This window comes from Erinaceus europaeus, chromosome 10 (assembly GCF_950295315.1).
Source record: "Erinaceus europaeus chromosome 10, mEriEur2.1, whole genome shotgun sequence".
Classification (NCBI taxonomy): domain Eukaryota; kingdom Metazoa; phylum Chordata; class Mammalia; order Eulipotyphla; family Erinaceidae; genus Erinaceus; species Erinaceus europaeus.
The window spans coordinates 112,744,291-112,768,134 of record NC_080171.1 but is presented as its reverse complement, the minus strand read 5'-3'; the positions used below and the strand labels follow the sequence as shown (position 1 = coordinate 112,768,134).

The window sequence follows — 23,844 nt, the reverse complement described above, 5'->3', positions numbered from 1 at the left end:
TCTCAAATTCTTCTATCAGATGTGATCATCCCCATTCTTCAGGAAATCAGTAGTGTAGTTCAGCCCATCCTCCAATAACAAGTGAGAGTAATAGCTCAAGAGGAATTTTCAAGGAAGCTCCTGTGTATTCACAGAGCTCTTTCTGATCGGAGCCCCACCTCCCCAAAGATGGCACCCTCCGAAGAGCCAAGAGGAAGTTCCCTCAAGCAAACCTGGGTGTCCCTAAAATAACCAAGCATAGAGTTCTCAGCAATATTTCTGCTCACCCTTATAAATAAAATATTGTGAACCTAAAAGTAGGAGGGGGTCATATGCTAGACAATGTGATTGCATTATTTGCTACGATCCAAAACCGTCCTGGGAAGAGAAGCGCTAGAGTAAAAGATCAAGGGATGGATCCTCTATAAGGTCAATGACAAGCTTAGCAAGCAGGGACATACTCTCCTGCAGAAGTGATTTCTTCTGTTGCCATGCAGCTCAGTTCCTTGGGCAGATTTCCAGAAATGCAATATCTCCTTGTTCCCAAATGTTCCTCACCAGCAGCCTAACCTGGAAGCTGCAATGGTCAAGACCAGTATTGACAGTAATCTCAACCACTCACAGATTTGTGAAAACACAGGTCTTGCCATTATGCAAAATAGAAACACACAGTCAATGAGAAAGAGTTCACATTTCATTGCATCTGCCTTTCTGCTATGCCAGTGCTGTAGGCACCGGATGAAAAAACCCTTCCATGGCCCACAACATCTATTGAGGTGGGTATTCATCTGCATCTTTAGTAGGTGTAAAGCTGGCGCCAATATTACACAGGCGGTAAGTGTCAGAACTGGCCTTTTCATACCCATTCTTCCACACTGATGAGCACTGATTAATATAAAGAAAGCACACACAGCACCTCTGCCCAAAGTGCTAGAAGATCAGGGTTCCAGCTGGTAACACAATTCAGCACATGGTCATCAGCAGCTTCCCAGGAGTTCTGAAAGCAACCTATTAGTGAGAGTTTAGAAATTTCCTGGGTGGTGCTCTTCAAAGACACACAGATAATCTAAAGTCAGACACAGGAACAATTCAAATTATACTGACACTGACAAAAAGACACATGATTCAGTTTTCAGAGCTTCCAAATGACACTTAAATCCAAAACTTGAACTAGTGGAACAGATGCATTGGGGATGGTCATTGTCTTTCTTTCTTCTTTTCTTTCTTTCTTTCTTTCTTTCTTCCTTTCTTTCTTTTTTAGATTTTATTTTAAAGGAAAAAGCATGTTTGGAGAGACTTTTTAAATTATTATTCCCAGGAGTCAGGTGGTAGCACAACAGGTTAAGCGCAGGCTAAGCTCTAAGCTCAAGGATCCCAGTTTGAGCCCCTAGCTCCCCCCACCTGCAGGGGAGTCACTTCACAAGCAGTAAAGCAGGTCTGCAGGTGTCTATCTCTCCCCCTCTCTGTCTTCCCCTCCTCTCTCCATTGCTCTCTGTCCTATCTAATGACAATGACATCAATAACAACAACAATAATAACTACAATAATAAAATAAGGGCAATAAACGGGAATAAATAAATATAAAATTAATTAATTAATTAAAATGAGTATTCCCAGAGTCCATTTAATATACATGTTTACAACATTAGCTTTCCCTGAAGCTTTCAAGTAAACCTTTGATACAAAAAGTCAGTTATGATAGTAGCATTCAAGCCATCCATACTAGTGAACCCTCATTTACCATGGAGGCCTTAAGAGCTCCACATTTACACGACATTGCTGAACATTTCTCTCCTGGGTGCAAAAAAAAATGTTTTATTAACATTGATTTATCAAATTATTTCCTACTATTTGCCTCTGGCTATTAAATAAATTTTTACATAATCGTTTTCTGTGTCAGTCCTTAGACTTTGATTTATACAGAGTGATCTGAATGAAACAAGTGGCTCACCTTCTGAGGTTACTATTAAATATTAAACAAGTACTGAATCACATCAGCTCATCACCTCCAAAAATGCTGACACTTTATGATCCTGTCCTTTCTTTTCTTTAAATTTTTTATTATTTGTATTTATTTGATTTAGACAGCTAGAAATCGAGAGGGAAAGGGGTGATAAATAGGGAGCGAGACACCTGCAGCCCTGCTTCACTGCTCACAAAGCTTTCCCCCTGCGGGTGGGGAACAGGAGCTTGAACCCGGGTCCTTGCACATTGTAACATAGATGCTCAACCAGGTGTGCCTCCACCCAACTCCTTGACCCTGTCCTTTCTTACTAACACTCTTGAGGACGACTTGAAATTGGCTTTTTTTTTTTATTATTTATTCCCTTTTGTTGACCTTGTTGTTTTATTGTTGTAGTTATTATTGATGTCATTGTTGTTGGATAGGACAGAGAGAAATGGAGACGGGGGAAGACAGGAAGAGAGAAAGATAGACACCTGCAAACCTGCTTCACTGCTTGTGAAGCGGCTCCCCTGCAGGTGGGGAGCTGGGGGCTCAGACCATTTTGTTTGTTTTTTTTCCTAATACCATGAGCTCTACTAGACTATAACTTTTATTTTTAAAACAATATTTAGGTAAATAGCTGGCCCTCAAGATGTTTAGAGTTGAGGTGATAGTTGAGAACATATAGCACTGTTGAAAATCACTGACCCTTAAGAAACTGGCTTTCTAAGTTACTACTCTCATGAATATTTTACTTCCAGCTCTATGCATTGTATTTTCTGTATATATTGTTGTGAATTACATCATGACATCTTTATTATTAAAAATAGTACAATTCATTAAAATATTAAATCTCAATCTAGAATTAGAGTTTTCTATATATGAAGAGAAAAAAAATAAATGCACCATTTTCATCATATTGATAATGAAAAGAGCATGGAGGTGGGAAGCTTCCTTCAGAGTGTTTATGTTGAGAGCAATGAATACTGAAAGTGACAGACATGCAAAAGTCCTGACATATGATGCATCTGATTTCCAGGGGGAAGAAATTCTCCTCTGGGAATTTCTAAGCTTTTAACCTTTGCAATCACTCTTTATTGAAATAAAAACCTAAGAATTCATTCAAGACAGCTTACCTGGTAATTTGTGTTCTTGTACTGAAATCTAGAGACCTCATGGAGCGTAGAACTTCAATGCATCCCAAATACTGGAAAGAGAGAAAACAAGTCATGAGCCCTGGGCACTGAGCGAGCAGACAACTACATACAGAGTGTTCTCTGTGTGTCACACACATTTCTTCTTTTTTTAATTTTTTTTTACTGGGGAATTAATGTTTTACATTTGACAGTAAATACAATAATTTGTACATGCATAACATTTCCCAGTTTTCCATATAACAATACAACCCCCACTAGGTCCTCTGTCATCCTTCTTGGACCTGTATTCTCCACCCACCACCACCACCACCCACCCCAGAGTCTTTTACTTTGGTGCAATACACCAATTCCAGTTCAGGTTCTACTTGTGTTTTCTCTTCTGATCTTGTTTTTCAGCTTCTGCCTGACAGTGAGAACATCCCATATTCATCCTTCTGTTTCTGACTTATTTCACTTAAAATGATTTTTTTCAAACTCCATCCAAGATGGGCTGAAAACGGTGAAGTCACCATTTTTAATAGCTGAGTAGTATTCCATTGTGTATGTAGACCACAACTTGCTCAGCCACCCTTCTGTTGTTGGACACCTGGATTGCTTCCAGATTTTGGCTATTACAAATTGTGCTGCTAAGAACATATGTGTACACAGATCTTTTTGGATGGGTGTGTTACACATTTCTTAAATCATATCTTAACTCTATTTATGTTTCTATTTTATTCTGTTTATAGTAGTTATTAAAACATCCTGAATGCTTAACTTGTTACAGCATTTGAGTTCTCTGAAAGCCATGTTTTCATTTTATATAGCACAATTTTAGAACTTCCCTGAGGTATAACATATACTATATTACAAACATCCCTCTTAAATGTGGGGTTGAATTTGAGTCTGGAAATGGTTTCCCCTGTAGAGAGTACTCTTTACCATGTATAAAGATTTGGGGTCAAGACCCAGAAGCTCATAGGAGCACCATGCACAGGAGAAGCTTCCTAAGTGGAGGTGCTGTGGTATCTCTTTTTTCTTTCTCTCTCCCTCTTTTTCTCCCCCCCTTCTGTTTCTCTTTAAGACTGTAAAAAAAAAAAAAAAAAAGAAGTCCATCGAGAGCAGGCACAAATCCCTCAACAGGAGGTGGGGGGAAGGTACAATTTAATCATTGCTTACCATATCACACCACCTAAACCCTAGTGTCATAACAACACACTTCTAATCTTTTAGAAAGTATCTAGAAGTTTATAATTTGAGAGAAAGAGTGAAAAGCATTACAGTTTATTAAAATGGTAAACTACAACATATTTATGCTCATGCTGGTATTTTCTACCAACACTAAACTTTATTCCCTAATAAATATATTTTAGGTTCCATGAATAAAATACCCTCAAATATGCTTTATTTGGGGCTTTGAGGAAGCTTTTGTCTGCATTATTTAGCATAAATTTTCATAAGTTTAGTTTATACACCTAAATTTGTAGCTAAATTTTTACCAGCTTAACATAGGAAAATATCCATATATATGTATATGTATGTGTATGTGTATGTGTATATGTATATATAATGCAAATATATGGGCATAGTTAAAGCAATAAACAACTAGAATGGTAGTGATACAGCATTTGTTTTCCAAAGTCTTCTGGGAGTTTAAAAGTGCAGATGTTCTATACCAGTGCCTTTAAATTTAGATTTAGCAGGAAGAGACATCATGGTATAATACAGAAAAGACTACATTTGAATTATTCAGAAACTGAGTTTGAGCTTGGCTCTGTCATATCTTGCTATGCAATTTAAGCAATACTTTAAACTTGTCTGAACTTAAGTCTCTAAATCTACACAATGGAACTGTTATTCTGATCTTTATATTGTGGCAAGAAATCCCCACCTGTATGCAAGAGTTGTTTGAACACTACCATCCTATTACGTGAGTATCACCGTCAATGTCACGGAGATGTATGAGTTAGGAAACTATTAGCATTGCACTATCATGTACAATTCTGAGTGACGAAGTGATAAAGTCATGAACTAAGCAACAACCACCACCTAAGGCACAGAATTATGCAAATACTCCCACCATTAGAGAATATGGTGATCACAGTAAACTCTTGATCTCTGTCACAGTGAAGTGAATACCTGCAGAAACAGGTGTTCACTTAGTGGCACGAAACCCATAACCACCAGTGTGTTCTAGTGATAGGACTAGATTGTGGCAGAAGTATCTTAATGTCAGATACAAGCTCACAGTTATCTGGCTGTTCTCCTATTCTCTCTACCTAAAAATGCTTTTTTTCTTTTACTTAGTACAAATTGTTCCTATCATAACACTATCATTGTCATTGCAATCACACACCATGTCTATATATATATATATATATTTATTTTCCTTTTTGTTGCCCTTTTTATTGTTATTATACTTGTTGTTGTTGATGTCGTCATTGCTAGATAGGACAGAGAGAAATGGAGGAGGGGAAGACAGAGAAGGGGAGAGAAAGACAGACACCTGCAGACCTGCTTCACTGCCTGTGAAGCCACTCCCTTGCAGGTGGGGAACCAGGGGCTCCAACCCGGATCCTTACACCGGTCCTTGCACTTCACACCATGTTTGCTTAACCCGCTATGCTACCGCCTGACTCCCACACCATGTCTTATTTTTTTTTTATCTTTTTTTTTATTTATTCCCTTTTGTTGCCCTTGTTGTTTTATTGTTTTAGTTGTTGTTGATCTCGTTGTTGTTGGATAGGACAGAGAGAAATGGAGAGAGGAGGGGAAGACAAAGAAGGGGAGAGAAAGATAGACACCTACAGTTCTGTTTCACCGCTTGTGAAGCGATTCCCGTGGAGGTGGGGAGCCGGGGGCACGAACCGGGATCCTTACACTGGTCCTTGTGCTTAGCGCCACCTGCGCTTAACCCGCTGTGCTACCACCCGACTCCCACCATGTCTTATTTAAAAAGGTCTTCATGTGCCCAGATTATTACAAATATCCCCCTAAATTTAATTTTAACTGTATGTATTTATTATTTATTCATCTATGCATGCACTTACTCAATTGCTTTACCTAATGTGTTTTTTTAATTTTATTTAAAATTTATTATTGAATGGAAACAGAAATTGAGAGGGGAAGGTAGAAATGGAAAGAGACAGAGAGACAAACACCTGCAATCCTGCTTCACCACTCATAAAGCTTTCCCCTGCAGGGGAAAAAACTATCTAATGTTGCTGTTTAGCTACTCAGTCTATTCGAACTTCATCTATATGGGTTACGCAAAGAGTTATGTTTGGGCACTGTCAGTGAAGTGTCGCTTTATTTTATCAGCACCACTTATTTAACATTCATCCATTTCCTCCTGAACTGATACCCCAACTTTCTGTCATATTAGATTCTCTTTTTATATGGGCCTTCACTACAAGTGTCACATACCAAATATCAATTTCTGTATGTCTCATTTGTATTTTTCCTTAAGAGCATTAAAATCATGGAGTAAGGCACCAAAGTAAAAATCTGGGTTGAGGGTAAGGGTGGATGTTCAGCTTCAGTAGGGGTTGGGATGGGGGAGGCTGGGCAGTCTTTTGGTGGTGGAAATGGTGTTTATGTACACTTCTATTAACTTGACATATAAATCACTATTTAATTAATATGAGAGAGGAAAAATTGATTAAATGTCTCAAACTTTTTAATGCACAGACCATAGGCTGAGTCTTTTAAATGTTGACTCCCTAAAAAGCTTAGACCAGGGAGAACAAAAGTCATCGGTGGTATTATTCTATAAGACACAGCTATATACAAATAATGTCAAAGGCCATAAATTACAGCAATGTTGTGTATGATACGGCAAATCCTAATAAAGGGATTTTTGAAGTTAACCCAATTGCCAAATAATTTGATTGCAGCAATAACTATCTATTGCCTTCTTGAGAACCCTAAGACAGCACTTCCTCTACAGAGCCTATATTTCCCTCAGTCCTGGAACCTCTAGGGTGGGGCTCACTTTCCTGCATGCTTCTCTCAATTCATACCAAAAGATATTGCATCTGCTGATCTCAACCTAATCAACAAAACGAGTACCACCTCAGCATGGTTCACTTCTGACTGTGTTCAGAGATGTCAGGCATGGAATGTCAACCCTTCCGCCTCATTACTCAGGTGAGACCTTTCCTTTTCCTTGATAAAGAATAGGAAAGCTATCAGGGGAGGGGATGGGATACAGAGTTCTGGTGATGGGAACTGTGTGATGTTATACCCTTTTATCCTATGGTTCTTTTCAGTGTTTCCTCTTTATAAATAAACATTATTTTTAAAAATTTTAAAAATATATTACTGTTGAATGTAAAGCATTAATTCCCCAATAAAGAAATTAAAAATAATCAAAAGTAATAAAATACAGTTACACATGTATGGTTCATATCTTTAGAGTTCATATGAAATTTTATTAAATATGGACCCAAATAAATTACATGGCACAACCAGTGTAAAAAAAAAGAAAAGAAAAAACATTAAAATCATTTTGTGAAGATTTCTACCCACCCCTCAAAAGTATTTCCCATTTCAATCAAAATTTCATATTACCTTGAGAGAACTTATATTTGCCATGAACTTTTTTCATAGTATATATATTTTTTTCTAGAGTTATCTCTAGAAATATTACAGTTTAAATTAGTGAAATGCCTTTATAAAGTTTTTGTGATTTTAATCTTATACTTTTATTCTTTAATATATTCCAAGGCACTTCTTTAGATTTTATTCACCACTGGAAGTGAAATTTTGATTTCTCCTTCCTATATCTAGCTCTTTTATTTATTCTAGGAGGGAAATATATATATATATATTTAGATTTAGATTATAAATAGAAAACCCAGTCATTGGGCTCTAGCAATGCGCAAAACTGAAGTATTATGCAAGTTGTATAAAAGAATTCTGAAAACTTTTCAGAACTGAAGAAAAATCTAGTGTCAAAAAGACTGAAACAATAAAGAAAGTGTAAAAGTCTCAGAGCTGAATTCCAGAAGTTGCTACATCTGCTTCATAGAATTTCAAGAAAAGGAAAGAAAAAAATAGACAGAAATAAATATTCAAAAATCAAGAGATTAAAATATTTAATGTTGGAAGGAGACAGGAATGTTCACATTTTCAATGCTTCTGCATTTGAAGAAGAAAAATGAAAAATGAGCCACTTATGGACACATGGCAGCTTAATTTCCAGACAAAAGAATCAGAAGAGAAATATCCTGACAGCATTTTGCTAGAGGAATAAAAGGAAGCAGATCACTTAGGAAAGAAAGTAATAATTCCTATGGCACCAAATACAAGAAGACAAACACATTCCAAAGGCTGGAGAAGAAAACTATTGAGCCAAGAATCTCAAATCCACCCAAACTAGCATTCGTGTGGGAGTGCAAAGGAAGACTCAGAAAGCTATCCACCCACAGACTCTCTCTGAAAGAATATTCCAGAAAAACAATGACAAGGACGTGGGCTAAGAGAAACAATGATAAGAAAAGAATCAACAGAACTACCGGTACACCTTATGCCTTAATTATTGATGCGTAGCTTTAAATATGTATTTTACAACGATAGAGGACAAAGATCTCAGAATCTCAACAGAGATGGTAGAGACAGACACACAAAAGAAATTGAAAGGGAGGGAAGGAAGGAGGGAGGAGAAGGGAGGGGAGAAAGCATGCCAGGGTTACTGAGTTTCGTGGAGGTTGGCCCAGAACTGATTCATTCCTAACAGCAGAAGAGAAATGTAACTTCATGTATGTGTGTGTGTGGGGGGGGGGGAATTGTAAGAGTATGAATAGAATGACTGATTTCCAAAATTTCTGCTCAGCCAGCAAAACCGAAATAAAAAACAGATGAAAAGCCAAGAAAAATAGTGATATAAAACAGCACCTGCAATAGTAACCTCAGTAATCCCATCAGGTGTTAAAGGGTCCACCCCATCCCAGTTAAATGTCAAGGCCTGCCTGCCTGCCTGCCTGCCTGCCTGCCTGCCTGCCTGCCTGCCTGCCTGCCTGCCTGCCTGCCTGCCTTCCTTCCTTTCTTTCTTTCTTTTTCTGGATTCACTGCTCTGGGTCACCCTTTTGGATGGACAGAGACAGAAAAGGAAAGATGCCTCAGAACCTAAGCATTTCCCTGTGCAGTGGGAAACTGGGCTTGAATCTGGGTTCCACATATTGCAAAACAGGCATCCTCCCAGAAGAGTTGTCTTGCCAACCCCAGTCCTTGACCTTTGACTGGAGAAGTTTGTCCTTTTCTGCAGAGTACGCAGCTTGGAGTAAGGAAGGGTTGTGGGTGGGAAGGCCTTTTCAACAAGTGAAAATTTGATGCATGTTAAGTAAACTGCCAAAGACCAAACCAGGAAGATGAACCAGTCCGATATCCACCAAAGATAGTGGGGAAAAAGCAGAGGTAAGTAGGGGCAGAGAAAGAGGGGGATACTTTCATATGCAATTGCAAGGTAAGAAAATTAAGAAATAAATTTCACAAGGGGAAAGGGAGACAGTGTAATGGTTATGCTAAAGACTTTCATGCCTGACCTCTTAAATTCCAGGTTCAGGAAGTCCGGTGGTAGCACAGCGGGTTAAGCGCACGTGGCACAAAGCGCAAGGACCCCCAGTTAGAGCCCCCGGCTCCCCACCTGCAGGGGAGTCACTTCACAGGCGGTGAAGCAGGTCTGCAGGTGTCTATCTTTCTCTCCCCCTCTCTGTCTTCCCCTCCTCTCTCCATTTCTCTCTGTCCTGTCCAACAATGATGACATCAATAACAATAATGACTACAACAATAAAACAAGGGCAACAAAAGGGAAAATAAATAAATATTTTTTTAAATTCCAGGTTCAATCCTCTGTGCTTCCATAAATCAAGGCTGTGTAGTGCTCTGGTAAGTGCTTCCTTGTTTATTTTACTGCTTTCATAAAGGTTTACAAAACTGTAAGATTTACAAAGGTCTAATTCCACACCACACTCAAGACCAAAGTTCTGTGCACACCTCTACAGTAAGTTCCATGGTTCTCACAAAGTCTTAAAGACAATTTTGCTACTTTTTCTACATGCAAATTCATGGATTTCAGTTGTCTCTGAACCCAGCCTCCACCACACTGGGGTAGCCTGTGCTATGGTATCTTTCCCTCTCTGTCCCTCTGCCTCTCTTTCATTATTTTTTGCTTTCTTCCTGAAAAATGTAGGCTTGGGATGGGAGAGTCCTGGTGACAACAACAAAAAAGGTACAAGTATGCATTAAAGAAAACTTTACTAGGGGGCCAGGTGGCAGTGCACCTGGTGGAAAGCATGTATCACAATGCACAAGGATCCAGGTTCCAGGCCCCATCCCCACCTGAAGGGGAAAGTGGTAAAGCAGTGTTGCAGGTAACCCTTTGTAATTCTTCCTCTCTGTCTTCCCTTCTCCTCTCAGTTTTTGGCTGTCTCTATCCAATAAATAAATAAAGGTAGTTTAAAAACCACTTAAAAGAAAAAGAAGAAAACTTTAATCAAAGAATAACAGGTATTCTGCAGATATAAAAAGACATGATTTCTAGATCAACAGATTTAATACTATTCATATATTACAACCATGCCAATTCTCCCTCAGTTTTGACTAAAATTTTTTCTGTAATGCTAATCAAAGTCCCAATAAGATTCCTACCCTGAATGTGAAAAGTTAAAAGTTTATGTTAAAAAAAAAAAAAGAAGGTCCCTGAGAACATAAGTAAATTTGTGAATGGAAGGGGGTAAAATCATGCGAAATGACAATAGATACATCACACCAAGGACTAGAATGGGGCCAGAAGAAACAGGCACCACTGAGAGAAAACCTGACCCAGTCACCCAGTGTGAGAATGTGGATAACTGAATTGAGATTGACCTGTATACCCCGGAGGGTGTGGCTGGGGGCAAGCAGGTGCTGTGGAGACTGGTGTTTGTGTGACACACAAAACAAGTCCTCAAAGGATTAAAGAGTTAAAAGTATTATAAAAAGGGAGAGAATAACATTCCTATTTTGGAAACTCAAAGATAGTCAGTGAGCTCATGAAAATTAATGTTTCCAATTTGGGGGGGAGAGTGACATAAATAGCACAAAATGGCACATAAATGACAAAGAAGTTGCAATAAACTTCACAGAAAAACATTAATGCCCAGGGTAGTCACAGGGATTCTGACTCATTAAGGAGTCCATTAAGCCAATATGGTGGACAAAAGGAAACGAGCAACAGGTTGATAAAGGAAGATGGACAACAGACAGAGGGGCTACGTAAGATCTGTGATGAGACAAGTTAAAATAAACACTCGAAAAAGACACAACTTTTCACTCAGCAGGATGGTCAAATTCGGTGAGGGAGCAGTCGGAAATAACAGCTCTCACAGGTACAACTGGGATCCCTTTCTGGAAGAAAGGTGAAGACATTTACCTGCTGGGCTGGCTGTGAATACAGAGCCCACCTATAAAGGGACCCTAGCAGACCCACAACAGTAATGATATTACTTGAACAAGTTTTTCCAGGTTCTGATTTCATACATGTAGCTGAAGGCATGTCTACAGTTCACATAGAGTTAAAAATGGCAAAAGTGTGAGCGTGTGTGTGTGTGTGTGTGTGTGTGTGTGTGTGTGTGTGTTTTATTTCTTGGGATTTTAAATTTCCTTGAAAGTCCTAATACACTGTGGCTTTTGGAGCCCCCTGTTTGTTTGTTCGTTTGTTTGTTTCAACTTGGTTTTTGTACAAAGCCTTGGATGACTCAGTTCCCCAATCAGGGTAGAGAGAAAAAGAAGGAAGGAAGGAAGGAAGGAAGGAAGGAAGGAAGGAAGGAAGGAAGGAAGGAAGGAAGGAAGGGTAAAAGGCAGTAGCCATGAAATTCCCTTTTTATGCAGTTGTTTGTTAAGTGCTTTTAGTATGAGTTGCTTGTAGTATGAGGTGTAAAATTCCTTGCCCCTTCCCCCTTGAATAAGCAGGACCTAATCAGTTAAGGCCACCCATTGTTCAAAGGACCCTGCCTGAGGACAAGCCTTATCAGGACCTTATCAGTGAAGGCCACCCATTGTTCGAAGGACCCTACATGGGGACAAGCCTTATCAGGACCTTTGAACAGACTTTGTGGTGTGCTGTCTACCGGATGGGTGGTCATAGCCGATGGCAGGAGGATGTGCCTGGTTGAATTCTATTGGTTGTGTGATCTTACTATATTTGAAACTAGCCCGCGCTTTGCTTTGAATAGATCATGCTTTTGCTAAGTTTGAAATGATTAGATCTTGTGTTTGCTATAGCCTGTTATTAGATGTAGGTTGATAAGGTAATGTGCTCCCCCTCCCTGAGTGTAGTCTAAATTCCTATAAATTATATGGTTTGAGCCCTGTTCGGGGTCGAGTTTGGTAGACTAACACCAGTCACCATCTCGGCCCGGATTGCAATTCGTCAATAAACATCTTTGCTTCCTTACAGTGGATGGTGGTTTGATTTATGCTCGCTAACAGGAAGGAAGGAAGGAAGGAAGGAAGGAAGGAAGGAAGGAAGGAAGGAAGGAAGGAAGGAAATAAAAAGGGACAAGGAAGGAAGGGAGGGAGGGAGGGAGGGAGGGAGGGAGGGAGAAAGAAAGGGGGAGAAAGGAAGAGAATCTTAGGAAGTTGACAGTATAATGTCAATAGATAAGACTTTGTGAAAATTCCATTATATTAAGATATAATAATTACAATTAAGTTTCTGAAGGCTTTTTTAAGCAATTGTTGTTTTTTTTTTTTAGCAAACTTTAGCCAATTGTTCTCTCTCTGTGTGTCAAAAAAAAGAAGGTCCCTGAGAACACAAGGAAATTTGTGAATGAAAAGGGGTAGGAATCATGTGAAATGACAATAGATACATCACATCAGGGACTAGAATGGACTGATATCTCTCTCTCTCTCTCTCTCTCTCTCCTCTCTCTCCTCTCTCTCTTCCCTTTATTTACTAATGGGGGATTTGTGAAGCACATGATTTGTGAGGGATTTACGAGTTATGGCACATGGGTACAATCACTCATCTCCTTGTGGCAGAGGTCTGTCCTGCACAATGCACCAGGACCCCAAAGCCCTCCTATCTCTTATCTATCTCCTATTCCCCACCTTCCCCAAAGTTCTTTGTTTTGGTGCAATACACCAACCCCAGTCCCAATTTCACTCTGTGTTTGCCCTTTCTGTCTTTGTTTCTTAGGTTCCACCTACAAGCGAGCTCACTGAAGGCTTTCTTTTGTAGACAGTGGAATATAAGTCAACAACACTGCTATAGCAAATAGTAACTGAAGGACACAGACACAAAGTAGTTTTCTGAATAAGAAATAGCAAAATAAAATATCTAGGAGTGGAGATAGAGTTCCTGTAACAGAAATGAAATGTCACCGATAGGAAAAAGAGTTAGCCTGTTAAAGAATTTTAAATAAATAAGAGAGAGGTATACACAAGCATCAGAAAAACACAACTGCAGCGAAAACTCAATCCACACAGTCAGTCATGAGAAAAATGAAGGAAAGGGTTGTTCCTTCAGTAACCTAAGAAAGGAACAATAACACCAATAGTACAAAGACAAAAAGCCACACTGCTATATAAGAGTCATGATAAAGGGCCTGAGCCCTCGTGGGTTGGAGCAGTCTGCAAATGAGCAGACAAGGCAGGAAGCCAGAAAAGAGTTGGAAAAGATGAGTCACAGACAAATCACCCTTTGCAGTTGCTGCTGGCTCTCCTCTTACCCTGGAGATCTGTGCGTAGCCATCTCTCAGAGGCCCATGGGCATCTGGCAACATGATGTGAGGGCCTGAAGATGAGGGTGGTATCAGAGCTGCCCTGGCAACCCATCCAGCCCTCGCCATCTTAAGTGGTAGATAAGGCTGAGAAAAGAACAAGGGGGCCAAAATAGCACAACATCTTCTTGGAATGAGCACAGCTATATACACGATACTGGGCACTGTACAGCAAACCCTAACAAAAGGACTTTTCAGAGTTAACCCAATTACCAAATAATGTGATGATAACATTAACTATCCATTGTCTTTTTGAACCCTAAGACAGCAGGAACCTCACATCTCCACTATGGAGCCTCTACTTTCCCCAGTCCTGGAACCCTTGGATAGCGCCCACTTGTCCGTATGCCTCTCCCAATCCATGTCAAATAATATTGCATCTGCTGATCACAACCTAACCAACGCAACGATTGCCACCTCAACATGCTTCACCTCAGACTGTGTCCAGAGACTTCACGTGTGGAATGACAACCCTTCAGCTTCATTACTCGGGTGAGACCTTTCCTTTCATAGTACACTCTAATTTCATCTCACTTTCTAACAAAGTCCCAAAACCTAGATATACACCAGTTTCTGTGAGAGAGAGCCTATGTTCACATGTATCCATAAACTACTGCAAAATATATGCCTGAAAGCAGAAGTGCACTAGAGTTTGCAGTGAGTACCCCCCTAACACTTCCTCTCCTCTATTTCAAGCTTTGGGTCCATGATTGCTCAACAATTTGTTTGGCTTCGTATGTTAACTCTCTTTTCAGTCACCAGGTTCCAGATGTCATCAGGATGCCGGCCAGGCTTCCCTGGACTGAAGACCCCACCAATGTGTCCTGGAGCTCCGCTTCCCCTGAGACCCACCCTACTAGGGGAAGAGAGAGGCAGACTGGGAGTATGGACCGACCAGTCAACGCCCATGTTCAGCGGGGAAGCAATTACAGAAGCCAGACCTTCTACCTTCTGCAACCCACAATGACCCTGGGTCCATGCTCCCAGAAGGATAGAGAATGGGAAAGCTATCAGGGGAGGGGGTGGGAAATGAAGATTGGGTGGTGGGAATTGTGTGGAATTGTACCCCTCTTACCCTATGGTTTTGTTAATTAATCCTTTCTTAAATAAAAAAATAAAATAAAATATAAAAAAAGATCTTGGAATGTAAGAAGCTAGGATCATGAGAAAGTAGTCTGATAGCCAGGAACCTCAAGAGGCCAGTAATTTTGCTAAAATCTGAACCCAGATTAACTCCATTCCCATATGCTGCTCTGGGCCTTGGGGTGGAGGTGTGGGTTGGTATGATGTCTTGAGTCCTAACATGTCTGACTTTACACAGTGGGGAATCATGCCTCAAGGGTCTTATTTCAATAAAAGACTATGCACAAGTTGAAATTCTGCTAAACTAAGCAGTGGTAAGGTAAACTGTGGGGAAGGTGTGTGTGTGTGTGTGTGTGTGTGTGGTGTGTGTGGTGTGTGTGGTGTGGGGAGTGGGGGTAAACACCAGGGGAAGCTTCCTGAATGGTGCAGCTATACTTTTCTCACTTTCTCTCTCTAAAAAAAAAAAAGACAGAATAAAGACTGGGGTTAGCAGTATCACACATAAGCAAAGGCCAAGGCTAATCTTTGGCACCACATAAAATAGCAACAACAAAAGTAAATTCAGGGCACTAGTGGCTTTTATTTAAAATAATCAAAGCAAATAAATTCTCTTCCCTTGTGTTTCCATTGCCCTATCATGTTGTAGCTTGTGTCCACACCTCTGTATATATGTTTAATTATATACATAAACAGCATGGCAAATACATCTGCCTAGGTAAGGAAAATTTTCTGGATATAGTCTCTGTTCCCTGCATGCTGTCCTCATCCTCAGAAAGTCCTATCATATTTAACCTTTTGGTAGGTTCTATTTCATGGAAGGTTGCTTCATTCTTTCTAAACCTTTCCTCTCTGTCATATTTAAATTGAAAGAGTGCAGTAATTGTATCTTCTAATTTGGATATTCTTTCCTCTGCCTAAGTGTGTCTACTTCTAAAGCCTGATACTTGAGCTTGTGCTGCACTCGAAATTTGTCTTTCAGGGGCCTGTGGTGGAATACCTGGTTGAGCACATATGTTACAGTGTGCAAGGACCTAAGTTCAAGCCCCCAGTCCCCACCTGAGTAGTGAAGTAGTGTTGCAGGTGTCTCTCTGTCTCTCTCTATCTCCCTCTTCTCTCTCAATTTCTGGCTGTCTCTATCCAATAAATAAAGATGAAAAAAATTAATTAAAAGAAATGTGTTTCACACCCAGTAAGTATACCTGAAGTTTTTCCTTCATGCTTCCTAACTGCTTGGTGAATTGTTTGAAGTTCTTTCATCCTTTCCTGTTATTTTAGAGAACTCTGTTTGGAACTCTTCTTTTGTGTTTCCTAACTCCTTAGTAAAATATTCTTTCAGTTCTTGAGTATGATTTTTAATACTGTGCTTAGCCTGTTGGAGAAACCTCATAATAAGATTTCTTTTTAAAAAAATATTTATTTATTCCCTTTTGTTGCCCTTGTTGTTTTATTGTTGTAGTTACTATTGATGTTGTTGTTGGATAGAACAGAGAGAAATGGAGAGAGGAGGGGAAGACAGAGGGAGGGGAGAGAAAGACAGACACCTGCAGACCTGCTTCACCGCTTGTGAAGCGACTCCCCTGCAGGTGGGGAGCCGGGGGCTCCAACCGGAATCCTTACGCCGGTCCTTGCACTTTGCGCTACCGCCTGACTCCCGGCCCTAGTTTTTTTTACTACTGTTGTAGTTATACATGTTGTAATTGATGTCGTCGTTGTTAGATAAAACAGAGAGAAATCGAGAGGAGGGGAAGACTGGGGTAGGGGGGAGACAAAGATAGACACCTGCAGACCTGCTTCACCGCCTGTGAAGCGACTCCCCTGCAAGTGGGGAGGTGGGGGCTCGAACTGGGATCCTTCTGCAGTCCTTGTGCTTTGTGCTACCTGCGCTTAACCCACTGTGCTACCGCCCGACTCCCATAATAAGATTTCTATAGCCTTCTTCTGGTAGTGCTTCTGTATCTAAAATTTCCTGGAGCCCCTGTGTTTCATCTGTCTTTTTGAGTATTAGGTTCTGAAGTTTGTTTTTGCTATTTCTCCATTGTTTGCACATTTGTTGCTGAGAAAACAGGTGGTGCTATTATTATAATTACTAGTTTTTCACTTGCTTATATATTGGATGGTGAGGGATGGCAGTTGGGAATTGGTATTATGCTTATTATTCTCTTGAGCTATCCTATACTCTATGTAGTGTGTATATATTGCTTCTCTGTAAGATTTCAGTCTGGATTTAAGAGATAGGGGTTTGCTACCAGACATCAGCTGATTTTGAAGAAAAAGGGCTCAGTTTATAATTTGGCCATCAGCTGCCACCAATTCCCTTTTAGCTGCCAGCTGCTGCAAATGACTTTCTGAATGTCTGCCTGAGTTTGGGGAGGCAGACCAAACTAGTCTGGCAAATCCCCTGCTACTGTGGTGTGACCCCAGCACCAGTTCAGCAGACTCTCACCCCTGAGGCCATGGACCAAAGCTCAAAGGTTTTCCCTCCTCACAGTCAGCACACTGTCCACCCTTGACTGTTATTCCTCAGAGACAAAAGGGTGCAATTTGTAGCCAGAGCTTCCAACCTTCAGGTGCTGAGCTTCAGTCCTGTGCCTCCTCTCTCACTCTGTCCACACACACCAGCACCCACTTGATGCCTTAATGTCTGTGGATGTCCCAGCTGCAATTTTGTGAGGTTTGTGGATTTGATGGTTGTCAATATTTATTGTTTTTGGGGAGACTGCTGTTTGCTGTTAGTCCATAGCCACACCTCCCAGAATTCCCTCTGGATCACACTCAGTTCTCAGTAATCCACATCACATTATCACATGAATGAGAAAAATTCTCCCCTACCTCTTCTGCACTAGGAATAATGCTCCTCATCCTGACCCCTTTACCCCTTCTCACAATGTCTTTTTCATGGTTTTATAATCTCACAATGATTGGCAAGTATAATGTAATTCAGAAATGTTGCCAAAATTCAAGAGGAAACTTCAGTTTTTAAAGCTTTCTAGATTGCTATCCCTTCACATATCAATTTGCCAAGACTCCCACTTACTTTGAAATTTTGAAGGTTAATTCTTATACCATTGTTCCCAAATTCAGCACAGATCCCAGCACTGCCTGCATTTTGTCACCCAGAAAAAAATATACAGGACTTGGTGTTTATCTTTTTTTTTTTTTGCATTCACAATGCCTTAATTGTAGTAGGTGCAAAATGAATGTTTGTCAAACACACTCAGTAAGACTAACGAAGTTAAAGAGGCTTTTGACACCCTCTCCAATGATCAGAATTAGAAAGCATGTGTAATAGTTCATTTGATAATGTAGGAGTCTCATGAATCATAATCATTAACTTTTTTATTTCACTTATTAGCACCAATTTTCACTAGTTTGTTCTTAGTACACTTGAACATTTTCTGACTGTGTTTCCCTAAAATTGCTTCAGAGAGATGCTATTTCACTGTTAAATAAGCCTTTTCTCTTAGCAGTGTCAGTCCAAATGAATGTCTAAGAGCGTGTATTTGCTGTTAAAGAGCAACAAGGAGAAATAGAAAGACTGGGCTTAGCAAAGAAAGAAAGGAGCAAAAAAAAAAAAAAAAAAAGAAGAAGAAAGTGCATTTTATTTGCAACAAATATGTGTAATTATTCCACAATAAAAAGTGAAAATAAATCTCAGGAAACAAACAAACAAAAGAGATATAGAATGCAATGCTACTGCTATAAATTTCAACATAGTCACTCATCTTACTTAGTAAGTTTTCCTCAGCTAGAATAGCTTCCTGGTAGCATGTACAGGGAACATTTCTAACAACGTCAACCAATAGACATTTTCTGAATTGAGTCAGTGCTTAAACCTTCTTATTGATTAATTATAACTCACCTAAACTATAGGCCTTTTAAAAAAACTTTTCTTTGGGAGTCGGACTGTAGTGCAGCGGGCTAAGCGCAGGTGGCGCAAAGCACAAGGACCGGCATAAGGATCCCGATTCGAAGCCCGGCTCCCCACCTGCAGGGGAGTCGCTTCACAGGCGGTGAAGCAGGTCTGCAGGTGTCTATCTTTCTCTCCTCCTCTCTGTCTTCTCCTCTCTCCATTTCTCTCTGTCCTATCCAACAACGACAACAACAATAATAACTACAACAATAAAAAACAAGGGCAACAAAAGGGAATAAATAAATAAAATAAATATTTAAAAAACTTTTCTTTATATTTATTTGCTAGAATAGAGAGAAATTGAGACTGGAGACAGAGATAGGAAGAGAAAGAGACGCCTGCAGCACTGGGGGGTTGAAACCCAGTTCCTTGCAACTGGTAAAGTGCGTTCAACCAGGTGTGCCACTGCTTAATCAATCTGTCTCTTATTGTCACCAGGATTACAGGATTATCTCTAGGGGTCCATACCCACACAGTGTATCCATGGCTCCTAATGGCTTTTGCTTTTAATAGGACAAAAACAAATTGAGAAAAGAGAGAGAGAAGAGAGAAATTGAGAGGGGGAAAAAGGATAGAGTGAGGAGAAGAGAGGGGACCTGTAGAACTTCTTCCACACTGTTGAAGCTTCCCCTGTAGGTGAAGACCCATGGCTTGCACCCTGATCCTTCCACATTGTAAGGTGTGAACTCAACCTAGCCTAGGCCCCTAATCTCCCAAATCTAAACATTAGCTGGGATGTGCCTCTTAATCTGTATATTTCATAATTCAACTTTTATTTAGTCACAGAAGCCAGACCTGTCACCTTCTGCACCCCATAATGACCCTGGGTCCATACTCCCAGAGGGATAAAGAATAGGAAAGCTGGGAGTCAGGAGGTAATGTAGCGTGTTAAGCGCATGTGGCGCAAAGCGCCAAGGACCAGCGTAAAGATCCTGGTTCGAGCCCCCGGCTCCCCATCTGCAGAGCTCCCACCTGGCGAGTCACTTCACAGGCGGTGAAGCAGGTCTCCAGGTGTCTATCTTTGTCTCCACCCCCACCTCGGTCTTCCCCTCGTCTCGACTTCTCTCTGTCCTATCTAACAACGACGCTATCGATTACAACAAGTATAACTACAGCAGTAGTAAAGAAACAAGGGCAAGGAGTCGAGCGGTAGCACAGCAGGCTAAGCACATGTGGCACAAAGCGCAAGGACTGGTGTGAGGATCCCGGTTTGAGCCCCCAGCTCCCCACGTGCAGGGGGGTCGCTTCACAGCCGGTGAAGCAAGTCTGCAGGTGTCTTTCTCTCCTCCTCTTTCTTCCCCGCCTCTCTCCATTTCTCTCTGTCCTATCCAACTACAACGACATCAATAATAACTACAACAATAAAACAACATAGGCAAGAAAAGGGAAAATAAATATTTGTTTAATTTTTTTTTAAGTTTGAAAAAAAACAAAAGGGAAAATAAATAAATATATATATATATGTATATAAAAGAATAAGAAAGCTATCAGGGGAGTGGAGGGGGTACAGAGTTCTGGGTGTGGGAATTGTTGTACCCCTCTTATCTTATGGTTCTGTCGGTGTTTCCTTTTTAATAAATAAAAAGGTTTAAAGAAATGAACCAGAAAAACCACTGACTCCAAATCACACTCCTTGTTCTTTTGAAAGCCTGAGATTACAATCCTGTGAAAGGCACAGGTCATTTTTGCTAGATAAGTAAAGACAACACCTTATAAAGTTTGCAGAAATCCCTGCATTCCACTTGTCAGATGAGAGCAGATGTTGGGTCCACACAACACTCCCCACTTTCAGGTGACATGACATACCTACCTCCTAGCAGAACACCTGAGTAAAGCTTTGGCAAACTATTGGACTTGTTTTGAATGTCAGTTTCCTCACCCCTCGGACTGGATTACTGTGAGAATACCCAAAGTGGCCTAATAGTGTGATTTTTTTTACATCCTGGGTTCTGGAAATTGACTTGTCATTCACAACATATTCTTGTTCTAAGTATTTCCAGTTGACTTTTCATAAAACATGTGCCATTTTTCACATTCCCTCAGTGTATGTGAAAGCACCTTCCCCTCCCTCTAAGCCAGTTCTGTAGAAGGTGATAATGAGTAATTTTCATTTTCATGTTGTTATCTATCTGACTATCATTCTTCTTACAGATCTGCTGCTTCAGAAATGAGGTCATCTTAACATTACAATTGTAAGAAAGTTGAATTGTATTTCAATTTGAACGCCCAGTTCTTTCAAGTAATCTAAGAAAATAACAAGGGAGTTGGGCGGTAGCGCAGCGGATTAAGCACACATGGCGAAAGTGCAAAGACTGGCATAAGGATCCCAGTTCGAGCCCTGGCTCCCCACCTGCAGGAGAGTCGCTTCACAGGCAGTGAAGCAGGTCTGCAGGTGTCTGTCTTTCTCTCCTCCTCTCTGTCTTCCCTTCTTCTCTCCATTTCTCTCTGTCCTATCCAATAACAACATCAATAATAACAACTACAACAACAATAAAAAAAAAAAACAAGGGCAACAAAAGGGAAAATAAATAAATATTTTAAAAATTTTAAGGAAATAACAAGATGGGTAGTGAGAACAGGCCCAGCACCTCCAACACCTTCTTGCTCAGAGATCTCCAGACACTATGAGTCTGAGTGTCTCTCCTCCCCTCTTTAGCTAAATGCTGTTCATCACATTCAAGCCTCCAGTATCAAGTTATCTCCTTAGCTTGGTTTCACTTCACTTAATGTGGCTGATTTTTTTTGGTACTGTTTTTTTGGGGGAGGCATGTGGGTCCTAACTAACAGGTTATGAAAATGTATCCTTTTGAAGAACACAATTCAATATTTTTGTGTTACTATCCAACCGTGTTCACTATTTAATTCACGCCTCTAAAATTATCCTGGATAGGGATTCCCTTGCAGTCCCTCTCCAACCTCTTTCCACCACCAGCTCCTGGCAACTGCTAATCTAATTCCTGGCTCTACAAAATTATTAATTGTAGATAACTTCACATAAATGGAGTCATACTGCATGTCTCTTTTTGTGACTGGTGATTTCAGCAAGCCTACTTTTTTTTCCCTCAGATGTCGTCAGTATTTCACCCACTTTTATAGCTGAATATTACTACCTTCTGCAGTGGATGGACATTTGTGTTGTTTGCACTTTGTGGTGATGATAAATAACATACTGTGAATTAGAAAGTACAAGTATGGGGCCAGGCAGTGGTGCACCTGGTTAAGCACACACATTACAGTGTGCAAAGAACACAGGTTCAAACCCCTGGTCCCCATCTGCAGAGGGAAAGCTTCACAAGTGTGAAGCAGGGCTGCAGGTGGATTTCTTTCTCTCTCTCTCTCTCTCTCTCTTTCTTTCTCTCCCCTCCCCCTCTCAATTTCTCTCTGTCTTTACCCAATAATAAATAAATAAATATTTATCTTCAAAATTAAAAAAGAAAAGAAGTCACAAGTATTTTGAATGAACCAACTTTCAGCTCCCTTTGGGTACATGCCTAGGAATGGAATTGTTGGGTCATGTGGTAACTCTATGCTTAACATTTTGAGAAACTTCCAAAGAGTTTTCCAAAGCAGGTGTAATAGTTTACATTCCATCAAGACAAGTTTTAATTCTTACACATTCTGCCCAATGACACTTGCTGCTGCTCATCGGTTTTATTTTACAGATCTGATGAGTGTGAAGTGGCATTTCACAGTGATTGGAATTTGCATTTCTCTAATGACTAAAGATGTTGAGTATATTTTCATGTGATGATTAGTCATCTATATGTCTTTCCCCCCCCCTTAGAAATGTCTGTTCAAAGTAAAGAAGGACAACTATGGGATTTCACTCATATGTGGAATATAGAGAATTCAAACCCATGAACTTGAAAAAAGAGAAAAAAAAAATATATATATAGTCAAGCACATGAGTTTTTTTCTTGATGAATTCTTATTTATCTAATTTTCTGTTCTGATTTTGGTATCATACCTAAGAAATGTGCTTAAGCCAAGGTCACAAAGATTTATCTTTATATCTTTTGTGGGGTTTATAGTTTATGCTATTGCATTTAAGCCTCTGATCCATTTTGAATTAATTTTTATATGTGATCTGAAAAAGGGGGGTTCCAATTCTACTAGTTTGCACATGTATATCCAGTCGTTAGTACTGTTTGTTGAAAAGATAATTCTCCTTTGTATGGTCTTAGTGCTAGTGTCAAATTGTCCATGGATGGAGAGGTAGGTCAGTGTTTGTTTGGTTGGTTTTGTGTGTGTGTGTGTGGGGGGGTTGTTTGTTTGTTTTTCATTTAAGAGATCATGACCTCACCAACATGCCTCAGAATCTCACCTCTCCAGAGCCTTACCAGAGAGAGAAGAGGAAAAAAGGAAGGACATTCAGAAGTAGTAATAGGTATAGGTATGACTTAAAATGGAAGAGAAGGCAGGACCATAGGGGGGAAAAAATGGGCAAAAACCTATAGACAGATAGACAAATAGTTATAGAAATAACAGTCAGCCCATATCTGTGACCTTGGGAGAATCACTGCAGTTTCCAATGGATAGAATGGGGACACAGAACTCTGGTTTCCTAACTTTGTTAATCACTTATTAAAAAAAAAAAATGTAGCACAGTGGGTTAAGCGCACGTGGCGCACAGCAGAAGGACTGGCGGGAGAATCCCTGTTCGAGCTCCCCGCTTCCCACCTGCAGGGGTGTCGCTGCACAAGGGGTGAAGCATGTCTGTAAGTGTCTTTCTCTCCCCCTCTCTGTCTTCCCCTCCTCTCTCCATTTCTCTCTGTCCTATCCAACAACAACGACATCAGTAACAACGATAATAATAACTACAACAATGGTAAAACAACCAGGGTAACAAAAGGGAAAAAATGGCCTCCAGGAGCAGTGGATTCATGGTGTGGTGCAGGCACCGAGCCCTGGCAATAACCCTGGAGGCAAAACAAACAAACAAAAATTAGTGGTTGGGCGGTATGCTGCAGGTTAAGCACACATGGTGCAAAGCACAAAGACCAGTGTAAGAATCCGGGTTCAAGACCC

At 40.3% G+C, this 23,844-nt stretch overlaps 1 protein-coding gene and 2 long non-coding RNA genes across 3 annotated transcripts in view; 1 reads left to right on the top strand and 2 right to left on the bottom strand.

The window, feature by feature from the left end:
* LOC132540788 (uncharacterized) overlaps window positions 1-23,844 on the bottom strand; it is a 496,709-nt gene that overhangs the window by 368,127 nt on the left and 104,738 nt on the right. The window lies entirely within an intron of this gene.
* SHC3 (SHC adaptor protein 3) overlaps window positions 1-23,844 on the bottom strand; it is a 134,305-nt gene that overhangs the window by 80,179 nt on the left and 30,282 nt on the right. The window contains exon 2 of the mRNA XM_060200541.1: window positions 3,061-3,131. Within this exon, the coding sequence (XP_060056524.1) occupies window positions 3,061-3,131 (71 nt within the window). The remainder of the gene's footprint in view (window positions 1-3,060; window positions 3,132-23,844) is intronic.
* LOC132540787 (uncharacterized) lies at window positions 9,161-14,833 on the top strand. Its single transcript, XR_009551926.1, has 3 exons — window positions 9,161-9,477; window positions 9,903-9,948; window positions 14,088-14,833. It is a non-coding gene; the product is annotated as an uncharacterized LOC132540787 (long non-coding RNA).